The following is an 18,626-nucleotide window of genomic DNA, read 5'->3' on the forward strand; positions in this document are numbered from 1 at the left end:
TTCTGTGTTCCAGGACGTCCTGCTTTACGAATGAAGCTCTAAATATACAACACATGAAATGTACCGAACTCACACAGTAATGTAAAAACCATTCCCCAAGTCTAAAATGTTGTTTTCATTTTTTTCTCCCCAAGCATCTGGCGACCCCCAGAAATGATCTCGCGACCCCCTCAGGGGTCCCGACCCCCAAGGTTTAGAACCACTGTTTTAAGCCATCAACCTGCACTCAATCAATAGTGTATAGATAGATATTATTCATGGTGTTCTGCTGTAAAGTTACGTGACTTTGTGTTCATTATTTTACTCAATGCTATTTTACTCTTTGGAATAAATACAATTATATGTGCTTCAAATATAATAACTTTGGGCTGGTAGTTTTTGCATACCCACACATTTCCACAAATACATAAAGTAATCTGGGGCAATGATGTGATATTTTTTTTCAATTGCACTGCATATCAACACTGCCATCTGCTGATAAGGTCAAACACTGACACAACAAGCGCCTCAGAGGAAATTGCTCCAATTACCAAACTAGACGGGCTGACAATCTATCTTCATCTTCCTTTGTATAACATTTTGGGGAGTTATTTTTTGGAATGAAAAAGTACATTTAATGGAGTTCCTCCAAAAAATAGTCTTAGAAATACCCTTCTGTCTAAAGAATTTGATTTTCTTTTAGAAACGGTTGTTTATACTGTGAATACTTCTGTGTCTCTGCCAGTATTTCTCTTTTTTAACACTTGTTTTATATGAAACCTTTGACCACTGATACTCAATGATTTTTTGTGAGGACTCTTTGTGTGTTTATTGTGATATTTTTCCTCTATTTATCTATTAATGGTTAAGGTACCAGCAGGTTTTGGAAATATACCTAAATATGAATACTCTACATAATTCTGTGTGGATTCATTATACAGAAATCAACATCCATCTACTTTATTTTAGATTGCTCTGGTATGATATATATATATATATATATATATCTACTACTATTATACTTTAGAGGGGCTGTATTGAAGTTTAAGCTCTATCTATAGTACTGTATGTGAATGAATGTTATGTATAATGCCTGATTTCATGTGGAAGTTGTTGAATGGTGCACAAAAGCAGTCACCTCCTACAAAAGATGGATGTAACACCATTTGCCTGAAGATGGTCTAGTACCAACACGTTGCCTATTATTAAACTTCATATATTTTTTGCAAGTCAGACAGTGTGCGGGAGTTTTCTTTTTACAACTTTTGACCTGCTTGCCCCCCTCTGACGCACCTGACCATGCATAGAAAGGTGATAGCTCCTGTGTGTTGTAGCCTAAATGGAAAGATAGAGTAGCCTAACACCTAAACACTACGTGTTGATTGATGTTTGAGTGTAAAAAACTGACTAAACAGTTCAAATAATTAGCTAAAACTACTGACTAAACAGTTCAAATAGTTAGCTTAAACTACTGACTAAACAGTTCAAATAGTTAGCTTAAACTACTGACTAAACAGTTCAAATAGTTAGCTTAAACTACTGACTAAACAGTTCAAATAGTTAGCTAAAACTACTGACTAAACAGTTCAAATAGTTAGCTAAAACTACTGACTAAACAGTTCAAATAATTAGCTAAAACTACTGATTCAAAAATGTGTAGCACACATCACCCATATGCCATGGAAACCATAGCCCTGCAATGTCAGCACACAGCCTGTAGGCGACAGTAAGCCACACCGCTGTGTGTTCTTCTGCACAAGAAAAGAAGAGCAGGATTGTTTGTACACGGAAGCAGGAACAGGTTGTCAACACCTCCTCCATAGCCATAGTCCAGCCAACCTGTCGATCTGCATTTATCAACGCGTATTGTGGCGCGAGCTCAAAGGACAGACAGGTTAAATACATTTGGTTTGTGTTTTTCTATCTCTGCGCGGACACAATGAGGACGGCTTTCCTGACACTCACAATATGTCTGTGTTTCTGCCTTGTCAGAGGTGAGTAGAGTTTGGTTTCATTTGGATATTTACATCTTCATGAGGCTATTCAGAGAAATGTTTGCGCCACTAATCCTTGCTAGCCAATTCAGCTAACGTTAGTTGACGCTGTTGCTGTATCACTAACGGTGCGTTCCTTTTGTACTCGAAAGTTCTAAAATGGAACGCACTAAAAGCTTGGTTTTTTTGTTTTAACTGAGAGAAGATGCGCTAATCTCAGTGTCTCACTGTCTGTATTAGTCTACCGGACATTGCTTGGCACCCAGAAATGTTTCCTATGAAGTTTTATGATTGAAATGTTGAATTAAGCTTGGCTGCTAAAAGTGGGCAATTTCAGTAATTAGCATAATAAGCTAATTAAGGGTAACGTTACACTACAAGTGAATAGGGAAAATATAAAGAGATATGGACATGACAACTTCGCCAGTTGATTACTGACTTAAGGACAGTTGTTTTTTTGTATTACAAGTTTTCTGAAATGGTATGTTTAGATATGCAAATGATGCATTATCTTGTTAAATATGTGCTCATTTGCATACATTACCAGAACAGGAATATGAGCATTGGGTAAAGCCAAGTTCAAAATTCTTGTTTTATGTTGTTGACATATTAGAGTCAAAGTTTTTTTACAGAGGGGATTTTTGCTATCTTTTTATCACTCCATAAATCAGAAAATACTGTCAACAGCTATAAAGAAACCTAATTTTTCTCCATGTTTTTATGAATACAATGTTGTATAAATCAGACTGTGAATGATCTATGAACAAAACCCAGTATAGAAAGCTTCAGAATAGAGATAGGAATGACCGTTAAGTGTGGTGTGTGTAAGTGCTACTGAAGTGGAGATTTCTGGCTCAGTCTGAGAACAAAACCTTTTTAAAGATATGGATTGCAAAATGTAGATACTACAGGTGAAAAACCTGGTGAACGGTGAAAATAAAGTGGCATGAATCGGTCTATGTTTGTGACATACTGTGTCCAATACGTACGATTCATACACCTACTTATCATGGCTGGATTATATACCACGCAAAGCAGGAAGGGAACTGCCCCGTGGGCCCAGAGGTCCCTGGGTTTCTACATGTCAGTTGATCATTTGATGAGTTGATCATTTGAGGATATTATCAACTAAAGTGGTTCCTGCATTATAAGCTTATCCTGTGATATGTCTTGCAGAGACAAATCCCAGTTTTAAAAGCTTTATTAATTCAGTTTATATTGCTCTCAAACATATTCCCAACTAAAGTTGTGTTCACTCAAATTGGTATATAAACTGAATGATACATTAAAAATAAACTGAGGCCAGTTATAAATAAAGGTACTGGTTATCTGGGTGTGTAATGAAGCTGCTGTACGTAGCCTGTTGTGTGCTCTGTACTCAAGGAGAATTTAGTGACAGGATCCATAAATCAGCAGATGTAGGATGAGGGTGTGGCGTCCCAGACCCTCTGACACGTAAATCCGGCAATACTGTTTACACAGCAGCCAGTGTAAATATCAGAGCTTTTGTCTTACAATAAGACAATTATTTTGTGTGTTAACTTTCCATTCCACTCCATTACAGACAGAATACCAGCTGAGATCAGTTGCATTGTTTTTTTAACCAGGGCAGCAGTTTTCAGATGACATTATGTGCTTACATAATTTCAAAAGGGTTCTCCAATGTTTTCTCAGTTAGCCTTTTAAAATGATATCAGATTAGTAAACAGAATGGGCCTTTGGAGCATTGGATGAATGGTTGCTGATAATGGGCAATGTAGATATTGCATTAAAGATCAGCCACCCACTCAGATCAGCTGGTATTCTGTCTATAATGGAGTGGAATGGAAATTATGAAGTCCTCCTCCCCCATAACATTTTGAGTGCGACACTTAATTTCCTGCATTCTGGTGAATTTTAAATGCATCAATTTACGGTGCAAATGTCTTTTATTTATGTAAAAGTAACTTTCTTCATATTAAAAAAAAACACCAAAAAACATCACACGTATTTCGAGATTTTTTTATTTAGGAATCATGAACATCTACAACAAGAAATCTGTTAGAGAATGAGACCTATTTAAAGCCGTAAGCTCCAAAGTTTAAATCTACAGTTGTGTTCAGAATAATAGCAGTGTGTGTGTATAAAAAGTGAATAATGTTGAAAATCCTTAGAATAGCTTTTAATTCCATAATATCAATGCATTGGGAACACCGCACATTCAATTCCAAATCAAAACATGACCAAAATAGATCAAGGTTGTGTTATACCTTTACAGAAAGTGAAGAAAAATGAATATTAGGATGTTCAAAAGAATAGCAGTATTTGCATTTTTCTTTACCAACTCAAACATTTACTGTATAAACTGAAAAATGCCTAAGGGTTTGCTTTACTTTGAATCAGTGCACTAATATTTAGTTGCATAACCATTATTTCTGAGAACTGCTTCACATCTGTGTTGCGTGGAGTCGACCATCTTCTGGCACCTGTGAACAGGTATTCCAGTCCAGGACCATTGAACTACATTCCACAATTCCTCTGCATTACTGGGTTTTGCCTCAGAAACAGCATTTTTGATGTCACCCCACAAGTTTTCTATGGGATTGAGGTCTGGGGATTGGACTGGCCACTCCATAACGTCAATCTTGTTCATCTGGAACCAAGACTTTGCTCTCTTACTGGTGTGTTTTGGGTCATTGTCTTGTTGAAAGACCCATTTCAAAGGCATTTCCTCTTCAGCATAAGGCAACATGACCTGAGTTTTTTTTTTTTTTACCTCCTTTACGGTAGTGGGTTGTCTTTCATATTTTTTGAGGGGGACCGGTATAATCTACGCCTATGCCTGAAGATTCTAATGCATGAACTTCCATTGGTTGACACTTTTTTTCAATGGCCCTCTTCCTGTATTATAATCAGCACTAATATCTGTTATCCATATACATTTGGTGAAATTAGAAAAACAAGATGTCAAAATGAAATCTCTTTTAAGATAAAAAAAAAAAATCGCTCTTCTATGGTTTGAGAAAATCCCTCTCAGAAATAGGTGTAACCTAACTAAGTAATTGTGCCTCATTATATTGTCATTTGTTCCTGTTCAGCCAGTACACCTAGTTTACGTATTTCCAAGTCGGTTTCCTGTGCGCGGAGGCTGCTTCCTCGGCCTAAATGTTCCAGCCTTTATTTTCTAATAACTAATATATCATCTAATGAAAGCTTCTAGGCTTATTTATTTAAAGTGTGGGGGGGAGCTGAAGAGAAGAATATAGAGGACATTACTAACAAAGTGGGACAGAACAATCAATAGTGATTTGTCTGTCGATTATTTTCTGGATTAACAGATTAGTTTTTTCGTCTCTAAAATGTGGATCGGTGTTTCCCAAAAAGCCCAAGATGACGTCCTCAAATGTCTCGTTTTGTCCCCAACTCAAAGATATTCAGTTTACTGTCACAGAGGAGAGAAGACACTAGAAAATGTTCACATTCAACAAGCTGGAATCAGAGAATGTTTTACTTTTCTTTCGTAAAAGAATTACTCAACATAGTTGGAGATTCATTTAATATCCATCCATCTTCGTCCGCTTATCTGGTATCGGGTCGCGGGGGGAGCAGCTCCAGCAGGGGACCCCAAACTTCCCTTTCCCGAGCCACATTAACCAGCTCCGACTGGGGGATCCCGAGGCGTTCCCAGCCCAGGTTGGAGATATAATCCCTCCACCTAGTCCTGGGTCTCCCCCGAGGCCTCCTCCCAGCTGGACGTGCCTGGAACACCTCCCTAGGGAGGCGCCCAGGGGGCATCCTTACCAGATGCCCGAACCACCTCAACTGGCTCCTTTCGACGCAAAGGAGCAGCGGCTCTACTCCGAGCTCCTCACGGATAACTGAGCTTCTCACCCTATCTCTAAGGGAGACGCCAGCTACCCTCCTGAGGAAACCCATTTTGGCCGCTTGTACCCACGTTTGCTTGTGCGATTTAAAAGTCTTGCGGCGGAGTTCTGAACAACCTGTAGACCGAAAAGCTCTTTCTTGTTCAAACAAGTAAAAAAACTGTTAGAATAATCTACCGTTATCAAAGTCACAGTATAGGTATCGGTATTAGGGCTGCAAAATTAATCGCAATTTTATCCAAATCGCAGGGGGGGAAATATCTGTTATGTGTCAAACACTTCTGAATTAAGTATTGTGGTGCTTCAGCCTACAAATTGTATCCTCCAGACTAAAGAAAAAAATCTTTAGTTTTATACACATCCTTGAAAAAAAATCCCATTATAATCATTTAGTTTTTTGTTTAATTTTAATATTTTTCTAGGAAAATAAGTATAATGATACAAAAATCAAATTCCCTCCAAAATCGTGGATCATATCGCAATCGTAATATCAGTCAAAATAATCGCAGTTAGATATTTTTCTCACATCGTGCAGCCCTAATCGGTATGGCCATTTTTTTTTAACGATACCCATCCCTAATTATAAGCTGGCATTATATTCTCTGATTGTTTGTTCTTGTCACCATGCCCTGTGTTCTGCTGGTTACATTTTATTTTGTCTTTATTTACAGGGGCTCCAGTATCAAAGCAAATCAGCAAACCAGATCAGCTAGATAGCAATACGAGTCCAATGGCAGTCAGTGCAGGTGGGATGCAAGACTTCTCTGCTTCTAATGAAATGGAAGGTGAACCTAATGAAAAAGAAATGGAGAAAACTGATGTGAATTCTACAGTAAAGCTAGAAGGGGACAACGTACCAGATCTTGAAGTCAAGAAAGCTCCAGGTGAAAATGGCAAACCAGAACAAAAAAAGATAGAGCCGGAAGTCAGCAAGCAAGGGCTAGCAATGACCCAAAGTCTGGAAAGTCCTGGGGGTGAAAGCGGCAACAAAACTAAAAGCATGACTAATCCGGTGCCTGTTTTGCCGGGCGATCCAAAAAGTCCCTCTGACAAAGAGACGGAGGTTGGGAAAACCAATGATAAGGAGCCTGCAGGCACACTGACAGCCGGCGCAGGGGATGCAAAAGTACAACCTACAGCTACTGCAGCGACACCTGCAGAGTCGGCAGGGAAAGATGAGGTGACAGAAGGAGACAACGCCAAGAAGGACGTGACAGAAGGAGACAACGCCAAGAAGGACGAGACAGAAGGAGACAACGCCAAGAAGGACGAGACAGAAGGCGACAACGCCAAGAAGGACGAGACAGAAGGCGACGACGAGGACGAGACAGAAGGAGACAACGCCAAGAAGGACGAGACAGAAGGAGACAACGCCAAGAAGGACAACCTCAAAGAAGAGGACACCAGAAATAGAGAAGCAGGAGGGAGAAACCCGTATGACCCGACTGATTTAAAGAACGAGGCAGAAAGCAGTCACTTCTTTGCCTACCTGGTCTCTACGGCTGTGCTGGTAGCAGTGATTTACATCGCTTACCACAACAAGCGCAAGGTACTGAAGCGTACTTCTGTGTTTCCACTAGTCTGGCATTGCCAGACCTTTATCTCCACAACGCCGTGGAGTAAAGTCTGGCTACACCACAGATGCATTCTGGGATAGGAGAAAAAAAACGCTCTGGGTTGTTTGCATTTTTTTTTAAACCGCTGTCAGTCGTCTCGGGCATCACTAAGCTCCGGACGCAGCGGCTAAAATATGAACGTTGAACGTACACATGTTCCACCAACACCGACTATTTTGCAGAGGCACCGCCATTAAGTCCTTCGCTTAGCGACGCCCAAGTCAATTGTGATTGGTTTAAAGTAGGGCTGTCAATCGATTAAAAAATGTAATCTAATTAATTACATACTCTGTGATTAATTAATCGAAATTAATCGCATACATAATTAACGGTGCCTGAACCGATACTTTTTAAGAAAGTAAAAAAAGAAAAGAAAAAGAAAGGGTACTAAACAACAGTTGGTGACATTAAAGAACAGCTTGTTTATTGCTAAGGCCATATGGTCAAAATTAAATGTTTAATAATAATGTATAACAATAACAATAACTAATTTCACTAGTAAATTGCTGTTGAACGACAAAAACAACAACCAGATAGGAAAAGGACATTTACAATAACTTCAAATGCACCACGAGGCTGTAGTTTACCAGTTTCATTGAACGCACCGTCTGTGTTGTTTCTCCGACGGCAGCTGCAGATTGTTACATCCCGGTGTTGAATCCTCTACAGTAAAACACAGTCACACTTTACACCGTTTAGTGTTAGCTGTCAGCATTTTAACCGTGTTTAATCCAGCTACTAGCTAGCGGTAGGCTAACGTTAGCTGCTGTTGAGTATTGTGTTAGCTAGCGTCACATGCAGCGGGGTTTGTGTTTCCTGTAACGTCTGTTTCAGAGCATCAGAGAGAAGAGCAGACATATCAGTGGCACCAGATTTTCGTCTGTATGCAAACGTCAATATGGAATGGATTAATCTGCGTTAATTTTTTTAACGCGTTATTTTTTTCTCAGATTAATTAATTGAAATGAACTTTATTTTGACAGCCCTAGTTTAAAAAAATGCCAATAAACCAGAGCCTGTTTCTCTCCCATCCCAGAATGCTGTGTGGACTAGCCAGACCCCCCTCCGCAGCGCTGTGGAGGAAGGTCTAGCAATGCGAGGCTACAGTTAGAGAGTAAATACCATAAACATGTTCTTAGTGAATTTTTAAAATCATTCCCTGAAAGAACCAAGCAGGCCTGCCTTGTTGCACAATCCAAAGTTTCTTCAAAACTTTAAGAAACTCCCGAAGCCAAGGGATTTTGAGAACAGCAACACACAGAGAGCGGACATCCTGCGCATGAGCTCTGTGCCTGATGTCAGGCTTTATCCGGAAAATGTAGTTCCATTGATCCAGACTATCCAGATCCAGATTCCACTGACCCTGATTTGAGTTGCAAATGTGTCACCCTTTTTGGTCTGTGATATTTTTTTTTTTTTTTTGCTGAGCTAGATGTGATGCAGACTTTTGTTTTATATTCAGTCAGATAGACCCTAACAAGCACCTGCCAACAGAGAGGAACAATCTCAAAGGACTTTTTCTTACCGAGAGAGATTAATCCTCTGTGCTGTCTCTAGTTTAATTATAACCAGATTTGTTTTGAAGTCCGGCTTCATACAAACATATATTGTGTGTGTGTGTGTGTGTGTGTGTGTGTGTGTGTCTTTCTCTCTCTCTCTCTCTGTGTGTCTCTTTGTGTTTTTAGAAATAAAATTAAAAAAACCTCTTCCCCCCCCCCCCAGATACTTGCTTTTCTTTTGGAGGGGAAGAAATCCAAATCCACACGTCGACCTAAATCCACAGGATACCAGAAGCTGGAGCAGCATGTAAGCTGTTGGAATGAGGAAACACATCCACCCGTTTTATTAAATTACAATACATTATTATTAAATATTTAGTGAGTTTTGAATGATTTCTTTTTCTTTCAGATGTAATCTGGACTCTGTCTTGAAGCCATTGAGCCTCGCGCTGCTGAACACACTGAGAGCTTGTGTGAGAAGAGAGTGAACGGATACTGGCATTAGATATTTTCCCCGGTGCAGTCTGTGTTGATTTCACCCTTTTTGCTAAACGGACATTCTTCTATTTTATACCCGTAGATGCTTATCGTGTGACTATGCAGATGACACTGTTGCCTTATTGAGGGAACTAGTGAAATGCAGTGAAGGTAAAAATAAGCATGCTGTTTTTGGCACTTGTGTCGTAATTCCACTTTTAAGGCGACCTGACTAAGGTCCGGACTCAGGCTATTTCAGTAGCAGATGAAAAATAATATAAGTGTTGTTCGTACAGTACGTTTAGTGATTGCACTGTGCACTAAATAAGCCATCTGAATCTTTGTGTACAATTACTTTGAGGTTGTTTTAAAGATGAAATATATATCAAGGGTTTAGACGTACTAAATTACCACAGTGGGATTTCCGCCAGTGTTTATAACCACATGGTGTTGGCCAGATGAATGTAACGACATTTTCCAAACGAGATGCGAGCACAGTGCTCAACCACTTTAACATGATAAATAAACCTCTGTGCTTAAAGCAACAGTTTTGGGAAAACTTGCTTACTTGCTGAGAGTTAGACGAGAAGATCAAAACCACACTCAAAATTGGGCTGCAACTAACTATGATTATTTTTCTCCATTTATCGTTCCGTCTATAAAATGTCGATCCCATTTTTTCAAAGTCCAAGGTGATGTTTTTAAATGCCTTTTGTCCAAAACCCAAAGATATTTAGTTTAATATGATATAATATAATAAATGAAATAAAATCTGGAAATCTCCATATTTGAGAGGCTTAAAACTTTTTTTGGGCCACTTCTGCATGAAGAATTGCCGATTTATCGATTATCAAAAGAGTTGATTATTTTTCTATCGATCGACTAACCGATTAGTCGACTAATCGTTGCCACTCTACTCTCAAACATTTCCGGTAAATATAACATTAAGCTACAGCCAGATGCAGGTTAACTTGACATATGGGCTGGAAACGGGAAACCAGCTAGCCTGGCTCTATGCAGAGGTGGTAAAACCTGCCTTTCACCACCTTTTTTAAAGCTCACTAATTTAAACTCTTGTCATCTAACTCTTAAGAAGAATGTTGAACTAGCCCCTCAAAGAGTAACTACTGTTTTTTCAACCTGGACCTTATATTCCTATGTTTTTGTGTCTAAGTGACTGATGGGAACAACAATTTCTGACATTAGTCCAGTATTAAGTGAGATCGCTGCAGTCTGCAGCGGCGAAACAAGCTACAATGTCAGTTAATAGGACAATTGTCCAGCTTGTATTTACCTTTACAAAAGTGTTCGTTTTGCCGCTGACAGACTCAGATTATTATTCTAAGTGTCTGACAACATTATGGAAAGGATCCCTTCAGAGATAGACCTTTAAAACCTCTCTGAGACCTTTCTGTTTAACCAGAAACCGCTCTGAAGTCGCTAGCGCTGAACACACCAGACACCATTTAAAAAAAGCAATACTTTTAGCGTGTATAGAGCCAACATATTTTCACATGTAAAACGGTAAACTATTTGTTTATTTCAACCCACACTAGAGTTGTGATGGTTGGAAAAGTGGATAGACGACCCAAAACGGCTTTTCATAGTTTTATTTAGTTTCTGCCGACTTTGAATTAAGTGTATTTTACGATGCTAAAATTACTGTTATTTTACATGGACTCTGGTGGGTTTAGCGAACGCGCGATTGTTGTTCCCATCAGTTACTTAGACACAAAAACATAGGAAAATAGGGTCCAGGTTGAAAAAAACGGTAGTTACCCTTTAAGAAAAAACTGAATGATGTTTAAACTGCCATCAGGGTGTTGGACACATGCAAACGCCTCTCGTCTGCATATGTCTTGTTTTGTCCAAAGCCAAAAGATATTCAGTTGAATGTGATAGGCCTACAATACATTTAAAAGCAGAAAATCTCCAACTTTGAGAGGCTGTAAACAGCATTCTCAGCCATTTTTGCATCAAAGAATTACCTCAATGATTATCAGAATAGTTGCAGATAATTTTCTATCGATCTACTACTCGTTGCAGCTCTCCTCTTAAATATTTCCGGTAAATATAACATTAGGCTACAGCCAGATGCCGGTAAACTTGGCATAAGGACTGGAAAACCGGAACCAGCTAGCCGGGCTCTGTCCCAAGGTGACACTAATTAAAACTCTTCTCATCTAACTCTTGGGGCAAATGTTGAACTATAGCCCCTTAATATAAACCTAAATGACGTTGTAACTGCTGCCAGGGTGTTGGGTCACACATTTAAATGCCTCTTATCGTAATTATCCAGACTGAATGACAAATGTTCTGAGGCGGGACTGGCGTTGAAATGTTGAGTTTCTGGAAACTTGTCAGTCTGGTTCCTGTGTGGCTGCACAACACCTGTAGCTTCCTATTTTAAGATGAACATCTCTAACTTATCCACGTGTTGCTTTGCATTGAAACCTCAGTCTGAAATGTTAACCTAAAAACTGTTTTGTAAGAGAAAGCTGCAGATGAAAGAAAAAGTCTTTCTGGGGAAATGTTGACCACTAATGTCAGATTTAATCTTTTGCTTTAGAGTAGATGTGTATGTTCAGATGTGACAGATTTGTGCCAAATTGTGAATAATTTTACTGTGATTCAATGTGTGATTCTTGTATTGTGCCTGTTTCTTTAATTAACATAATAGTTTTACTAGGTGGTTGATTAGAATATAATATAATGGAAAGCCATTTCTGTAAAGAAGGAAACTAAATAGAACCCAGTTGTTTTTTGGAAGAAATTAAAGTCCATATAAAATATATTTTATTGTTAAATCTGCAAAGAAAACGCAGCATTTTTATAATTAATTTGCTCCGTTTATATGTGAAACAAACACACTTAGATAGAAAACGTCATGAGTCATCCTTTGCAGTTAGCATGAAATCAGCATGTTTTCAAACGGTTTAATACACATACACGTATTTATTTCAGTTTGTTAGGAATGGCTGTCCATAAAAATAAAAAAACGTGTCTCAATGCACAAACCTGTATCTTCTGAATCAACTGAGATGAATATTGATTCTAAAATAAAAGCTTTTTTCTTTGTACTTTCTATTAAATTAGTTTTTCGATTGCCTTCGGTATCACAGCTGCTTTAGTTCCAGGGCCGGTCATATACAACAGGGTTTCGGTAGGGACTTAAAAAGTCTAAAATTTCAAAAATCTAAATGTTGGGTCTTCAAGGAACACGCTGACTTATTGGGACTTTAGCTTATTCACCGTATCCCCTAGAGTTGGATAAGTCCATACATACCCTTCTCATCTCCGTGTGTGTCGTAACTCTGTCCGACGGTTCCACCGGTAGCTTAGCCTAGCACGGATCCTGAAGGTAACCAGTTCCATCTAGCCTACTGCTCCCAATAAGTGACAAAATAATGCCAACATGTTCCTATTTACATGTTGTGATTTGTATAGTCACAGGGTGTACAAGTTCCACCCTGCCTATTAAAGTAAGAGGAAGTGCAGTCCAGCGGTTCAAATCCTGCTTAATTTTATCTATTACTTTAATATAGTTACTTTGATATAAACTAAGGAATTCTAAGTAATGACAACACTGTCGGCGCATCCACATGATACAAGCCTTCCGTGGTCACACAACCCCCCACCCCCCTCCTCCATGCAGTTGCTAGTAGCCAAGAAGGACACAGACGATTAAAAACACGATGGACTCTTCACAAGAGGTCATCATCTTCACTCGAGTTTCTGCGTGGGAAAGTCACCGGACGCCACAATCTTCTGAACATAGTCATACTGAGAAACACAGAGAGAGTTGTGTGGAGCTGAACGTCTTAATTAGCTTTGTAGCAACTCATTTGGCAATGGCTTGAATGTAACGGACGTTCATTAATATCAAAAAGTTACGCACTAAAGTTTTAAATCATTTTAAACGGGTCTAAACTTTTTCCGTGACCCCCTGACCGTAAGGTCAGAGGGTATATTTATTCCCAAATACCTAATTCCCTCCTTGGGCCACCTAAATGAGAAAGATTTCAACTGTGGGGAAACTAAATTGTTCATGGGGAGTGCTTCTGTCTTAGTCACATTTATTTTGTAACCCGAGTAAAATCCAAAGGTCTCAGTACATTTCATTAAATTTGGGACAGACTTTGAAGGGTCTGAGATATACACAATTACATCGTCTGCATATAGCGACAACCTGTGTTCCTCTCCGCTCACCTCAATACCACTACTATCTGTGCTATCTCGTATTAACTGTGCAAGGGGTTCTATACTGAGGGCAAAAAGGAGAGGCGAAAGAAGGTCCCCCTGCCTGCAACCCCTCCCCAACTGAAATTTTTGTGAGAAACACCCGTTTACCCTTACTGATGCTTTTGGAGATGAGCATAACAGTTGGACCCATTTAACAAAGCCAGGACCTAGACCGTATTTCCTCAAAACTCTAAAAAGGAAAGGCCTTGTGTGTATATATATATATATATATATATACACATACACAGTTACATATATACACACACATATATATACAGACATACATATATATATATATATATATACACATACACATATATACACACATATATATATATATACACACACATATACATATATCTATATACTCACATATATATATATACATACATATGTATATACACATACATATATACATACATACATACAGTGGGGATACACTGCCGATTTTGCAGGTTTTCCCACTTACAAAGCATGTAGAAGTCTAATTTTTATCATAGGTACTCTTCAACTGTGAGTGACGGAATCTAAAACAAAAATCCAGAAAATCACATTGTGTGTGTATGTATATATATATATATATATATATATATATATATATATACACACATATACATACATATAGTACAGTAAACCCACTACAATACATTAGACTACACCACTGGTTACCCACCAAATGCGGGTACAAGTTAACTTTGGCGGAAAACATTTTAAAGAGTTAATTTAAAGCTCTGGTTAACACTATACGCTACAACTCTTAAATAGCGTTTACTGTTAAGGTGGAGCTAGTTCATCTACTTTAGTGAATATATTCCAGTGGTTCCCAACCTCGGGCTCAGGCCCCTCCAAAGGGTCACAAGATAAATCTAACAGGTTGTGAGATGATTAACGCAGGAAAGAAGAATAAACTCAAATTTGTTTTTAATAATAATAAAAAAACAGAGTCATATAGCGCTTGTCGAAGACGCTATACATAGGATACAAATAAAAACGAGCAGTAAACATTTGAATAAAGACAATAAGAGTAAAATTGCGAGATAAATAAAAACATGAGGTAGGTTTTGAGGGCCTTTCCGAAAAGCTGACAGGGTTTTTTTTTTCTACTCTGTGCTTTTTGTGAAATATTGGATAGCTTTACCTTTTTTAAACCATCTAGAGAAGTCTAGTGGATATCACTCTTTTGTCTAACAACTTAAAGAAATGTGACAAGGGGCCGCAACTAGTAACTTGTAAAGGGCCACAAGGATTGGGGCTGTCCTCGACTTAAGCAATTCTTACTTGATTAACCCCCATTTTCCACTGGGTACGTCTGTGCTGCGTTCAGGTTTTGTTGCGTCCTCCGCCACGCGCCATACCACACCGGGAGCGTCTCAGAAGCGGAGCGTCTTGCTGCCCGACTCGCAGATTTTATCGTCTCTACAAGTACTTTACAGAACCATCTTGTGTTTATTGAGCTAGTATCTACCTTCAACTTCAAGCACTCCTACAGTTAAACTCCATGCCTTCTGTTTTCTGGGTAAAATGACTGGATGCTCAGGTTGTCCTGCTCGGCTGTCGGAACGCCACGCGGCTCACGTGAAAATAAACCTGGCGCTAGGGCTGGGCAATATATTATATCTATTGTGATATGAGACTAGATATCATCTTAAATTTTGGAGTGTTGTCTTTCCTGATTTTTTTAGGGCTGGGCGATATGGAGAAAATCAAATATCACGATATTTTTCACCAAATACCTCGATATAGATAACGCAACGATATTGTAGTGTTGACTATTGGTGCTTTCACAAACACAATGGAGATTTTTGATAAATAATCATCAGTAATGTGAATATAATGACTAAATGGGTAAAGGCAAATAATAGAACAGTTACAACCGTCCGGTAAGTTCAGAAAAGTACATCACTTTACTGTGATGCAGCCTTTAAAACCAGGAAAAGACAAACGCTTATGCCATATCACGATATTACGATATCCAAAATCTAAGACGATATCTAGTCTCATATCACGATATCAACATCATATCGATATATTGCCCAGCTCTAGTTGCATTACAGTAAAATGTCATTTTGTGAACATAGAGTGTTCTAGCTGTTCTATTATTTGCCTTTACCCACGTAGTCATTATACATTACTGATGATTATATATCAAAAATCTTATTGTAAAAATATTTTGTGAAAGCACCAACTGTCAACCCCACAATATCGTCGCGGTATTGATAGAGGTATTGGGTCAAAAATATTGTGATATTTGATTTTCTCCGTGTCGACCAGCCCTACCTGGCGTGTATCTTTAGCGGGGCCGCTTCACGCACGCTTCTGTGTGGAATATTAAGCGTTGACTTGAATGGTCGCGATTGCTCGTGGAGGGGCCGCGGAACGTAGCGCAGGGGCATACGGTGAAAAATAGGGGTAACGCTATTTTCTGATCGATTAGTTGATTCAATCGAGAGATCAGCGAAACTGAGTTTCTCCACAAAGAATCATGCAAAAGCTCCACTTCTGTAAATCCTGTTTTACCAGAGATGTGCTTTTAAGTTACTTGGAAATAAATAATTCATTATGAAACAAAAAAAAACAACTAAGACCCAAACGACAGATTAGTCAACTAATCAGCGTTGTATTTCATAAGCGTATGTGTTTTGTATTGTGTTTTTAATGTAGGCTAAACCAGGGGTTTTCAAACTTTTTGTGTGTGTGGACCACTATTTGTAATGAAGAATTTTCGCGGACCACCTCATAATACACATAATAAAATGTGTCTACACACAGTTCTACATGAATTAATCTGCACCTCTTAATAGGCCTACTGGCACTACAACTATAACGAGTCATCTCATCAGTACAACAGCTCGTTAAAATAAGGTTTACTGCACACAACGGCTGCCACATATTTCATTTATTAATTTACTCAAGCGCCCAAGGGCGTAATCAGGTTCATTTGAACAACAGGCTTATTTCCATAGCAATGGAGTATTAAATACATAGTTATAAGAACACTTGGATGTAGTCCAAATTTCAAAACCTTTGGCGAGTTTAGGGTTAGGGCCGAGCGCCACTAGCCTATTTTAGTAATCACACAATAACTTCATAATTTAAAGTTAAATTGTATATCAATATACATATTAACTTTTAGGGGAATTTCCTGGTAAAATGAAGGTTAAAACACTTATTTTATTAGGCTTTTCCACAGACCACCTGCAGTACCCTCACGGACAACTAGTGGTCCGCGGACCACAGTTTGGGAATGACTGGGCTAAACCATCTTAAACTAGTAGCTGTCAGATAAATGTAGTGGAGTAAAATATTTATTTTCGAAATGTAGTGGAGCCCATATTAACTTTTTAGTAAGCACATTACGCAGCGTAAAATATAAAATAATTTACACCTCTATATTTCTCTACATGACTATACACAGAGTTCAACAGTAAGGCTTTCCCGATGGCCCAAGGCAAGTAAGTATATCATATTATCATATCACATCATCGTATCATAAATTAAGTTATCACATTAGTCACATCGGAGAACGCTTGTTGAATGATTTGAATGTGCCATCAAGAATTGAGTTGGTGCTTGACGTTTTGTTTATACCTTTGATACCTTGCGGGGATTATGAAATTATGCAAGCCCCGCATATTTTGCGCGGAAATCGGCAATTTATGCGGCGAAAGTGCGGCGTATTTGAAAAAAATGCAGCCCCCGCATAAATATGCAGACTTTGGCTGATTATGCATTGAATTACGCGATCACATCATCGCGTTTTTCTGGAGGGACTGATAAGACGCTTTGAACGTTTTTGACTTTTAATGGTGTTTTTTTTTTCCCATGTTTGTTTTTGTTTACTATATTGACGTTTTTGACGATGCTTTTTTGGCCCTTTTGACATTTTTCAAACGTTCTTTTCTATGTTTTTTTTATCTTCTTTGAAAAAGACCATTTGTACAGGGTCTGGTAAAAATTCTCTTTGGGCAAGTCGAATTTGTTTTCACTTGCCCAACCGGACAAGTTAAAAAAAACAAAACAACGTTGACCCCTGAAACAACACTCTATCCCTGTACATGCGACACACAAAACAGCATATTAATGCTTCACACAGCAGTGCAGTGGCTTCTTCACAGTGGCATCATATTTCTGGTTTCGTGTTCATAAATGTCTGGCAGCTCTCCCATGGAGGAGGACACCATTCGGACAGAGGTGCACCCACGAAGCTCCATCTCGTACCGGATGAGCTGTTTCCAGAAGCCGTTGTTCGGCCTCACCACGGGCCGAGAAGTCCTCACCCACCTGTGGGCTTCCAGGAGAGACACGCCGCGGTGCTTCATCAGGTAGGCCATGCACAGCGAGGCGGAGCGGCTCACTCCCGCTTTGCAGTGCACCAAAGTACGGCCACCGCGGTCTGCAGTCTGCTGGATTTTATCCGCAACTTGGTCAAAGTGCTCGCTAAGGGGAGACACCGGGGAGTCAGCGAGCGGGATGTGGATGTACTCTACCCCGGGATGAAGACGGCGGCGGCTCTTGGTCTCGGTCACGTTTACGATGCACGCTATCTTGCACCGAGCCACCTGGGAGGCATCATTAGCCGCTCTGCCATTACTGAGATAAAGATGGTCGGTGACTCGGCACAGGCCTGACAGACCTGCGAGACCCGACTGATGCATACACGACGAGAAAGTTACCACTGCAACAAAGATGTCTTACCGAAATGTTGTAAGTACCACAGTTAAACCTCCGCGGGACAAGTTAATGAAAACAACGCAGGAAGACAATTTTCGTTTCCTTGGATGGGGAAGGAATGTCCCGCCCTACTCCGCCTCTGATTGGCTAATACTCGTTGCCTTCGTTGGTTGGATTGGTTAGGTTTAGGCATGAGGAGTGTGATTGGTTAGGGTTAGTGTAAGAATACCGGGTACACCAATCAGAGGCAGAGTGGGGCGGGACATTCTTTCGCCACCCTGGTGT

General features: G+C 39.4%; 2 protein-coding genes across 2 annotated transcripts; one reads left to right on the forward strand and one right to left on the reverse strand.

The window, feature by feature from the left end:
* The first annotated feature begins 1,757 nt into the window (after positions 1-1,757).
* tgoln2 (trans-golgi network protein 2) lies at positions 1,758-11,357 on the forward strand. Its single transcript, XM_078251651.1, has 4 exons — positions 1,758-1,973; positions 6,508-7,385; positions 9,175-9,258; positions 9,361-11,357. Exons 1-4 carry the CDS (start codon positions 1,919-1,921, stop codon positions 9,364-9,366), a joined length of 1,023 nt encoding a protein of 340 aa, XP_078107777.1. The 5' UTR covers positions 1,758-1,918; the 3' UTR covers positions 9,367-11,357.
* A 6,206-nt stretch (positions 11,358-17,563) lies between these two features.
* LOC144518752 (dual specificity protein phosphatase 18) lies at positions 17,564-18,459 on the reverse strand. The gene has a single exon (XM_078251652.1). It carries the CDS (start codon positions 18,323-18,325, stop codon positions 17,780-17,782), a length of 546 nt encoding a protein of 181 aa, XP_078107778.1. The 5' UTR covers positions 18,326-18,459; the 3' UTR covers positions 17,564-17,779.
* Positions 18,460-18,626: the final 167 nt, after the last annotated feature.

Source organism: Sander vitreus, chromosome 5 (assembly GCF_031162955.1).
Source record: "Sander vitreus isolate 19-12246 chromosome 5, sanVit1, whole genome shotgun sequence".
Lineage (NCBI taxonomy): Eukaryota > Metazoa > Chordata > Actinopteri > Perciformes > Percidae > Sander > Sander vitreus.

What these genes read in the sequence shown, in the direction of transcription:
- tgoln2 (XM_078251651.1), top strand. Translation starts at nt 1,919, where the DNA reads ATGAGGACGGCTTTCCTGACACTCACAATATGTCTGTGTTTCTGCCTT. An exon ending in GTGTTTCTGCCTTGTCAGAG is followed by an intron (nt 1,974 to 6,507) that starts GTGAGTAGAGTT and finishes CTTTATTTACAG; the next exon opens with GGGCTCCAGTATCAAAGCAA. An exon ending in CTTACCACAACAAGCGCAAG is followed by an intron (nt 7,386 to 9,174) that starts GTACTGAAGCGT and finishes CCCCCCCCCCAG; the next exon opens with ATACTTGCTTTTCTTTTGGA.
- LOC144518752 (XM_078251652.1), bottom strand. Translation starts at nt 18,325, where the DNA reads ATGCATCAGTCGGGTCTCGCAGGTCTGTCAGGCCTGTGCCGAGTCACC.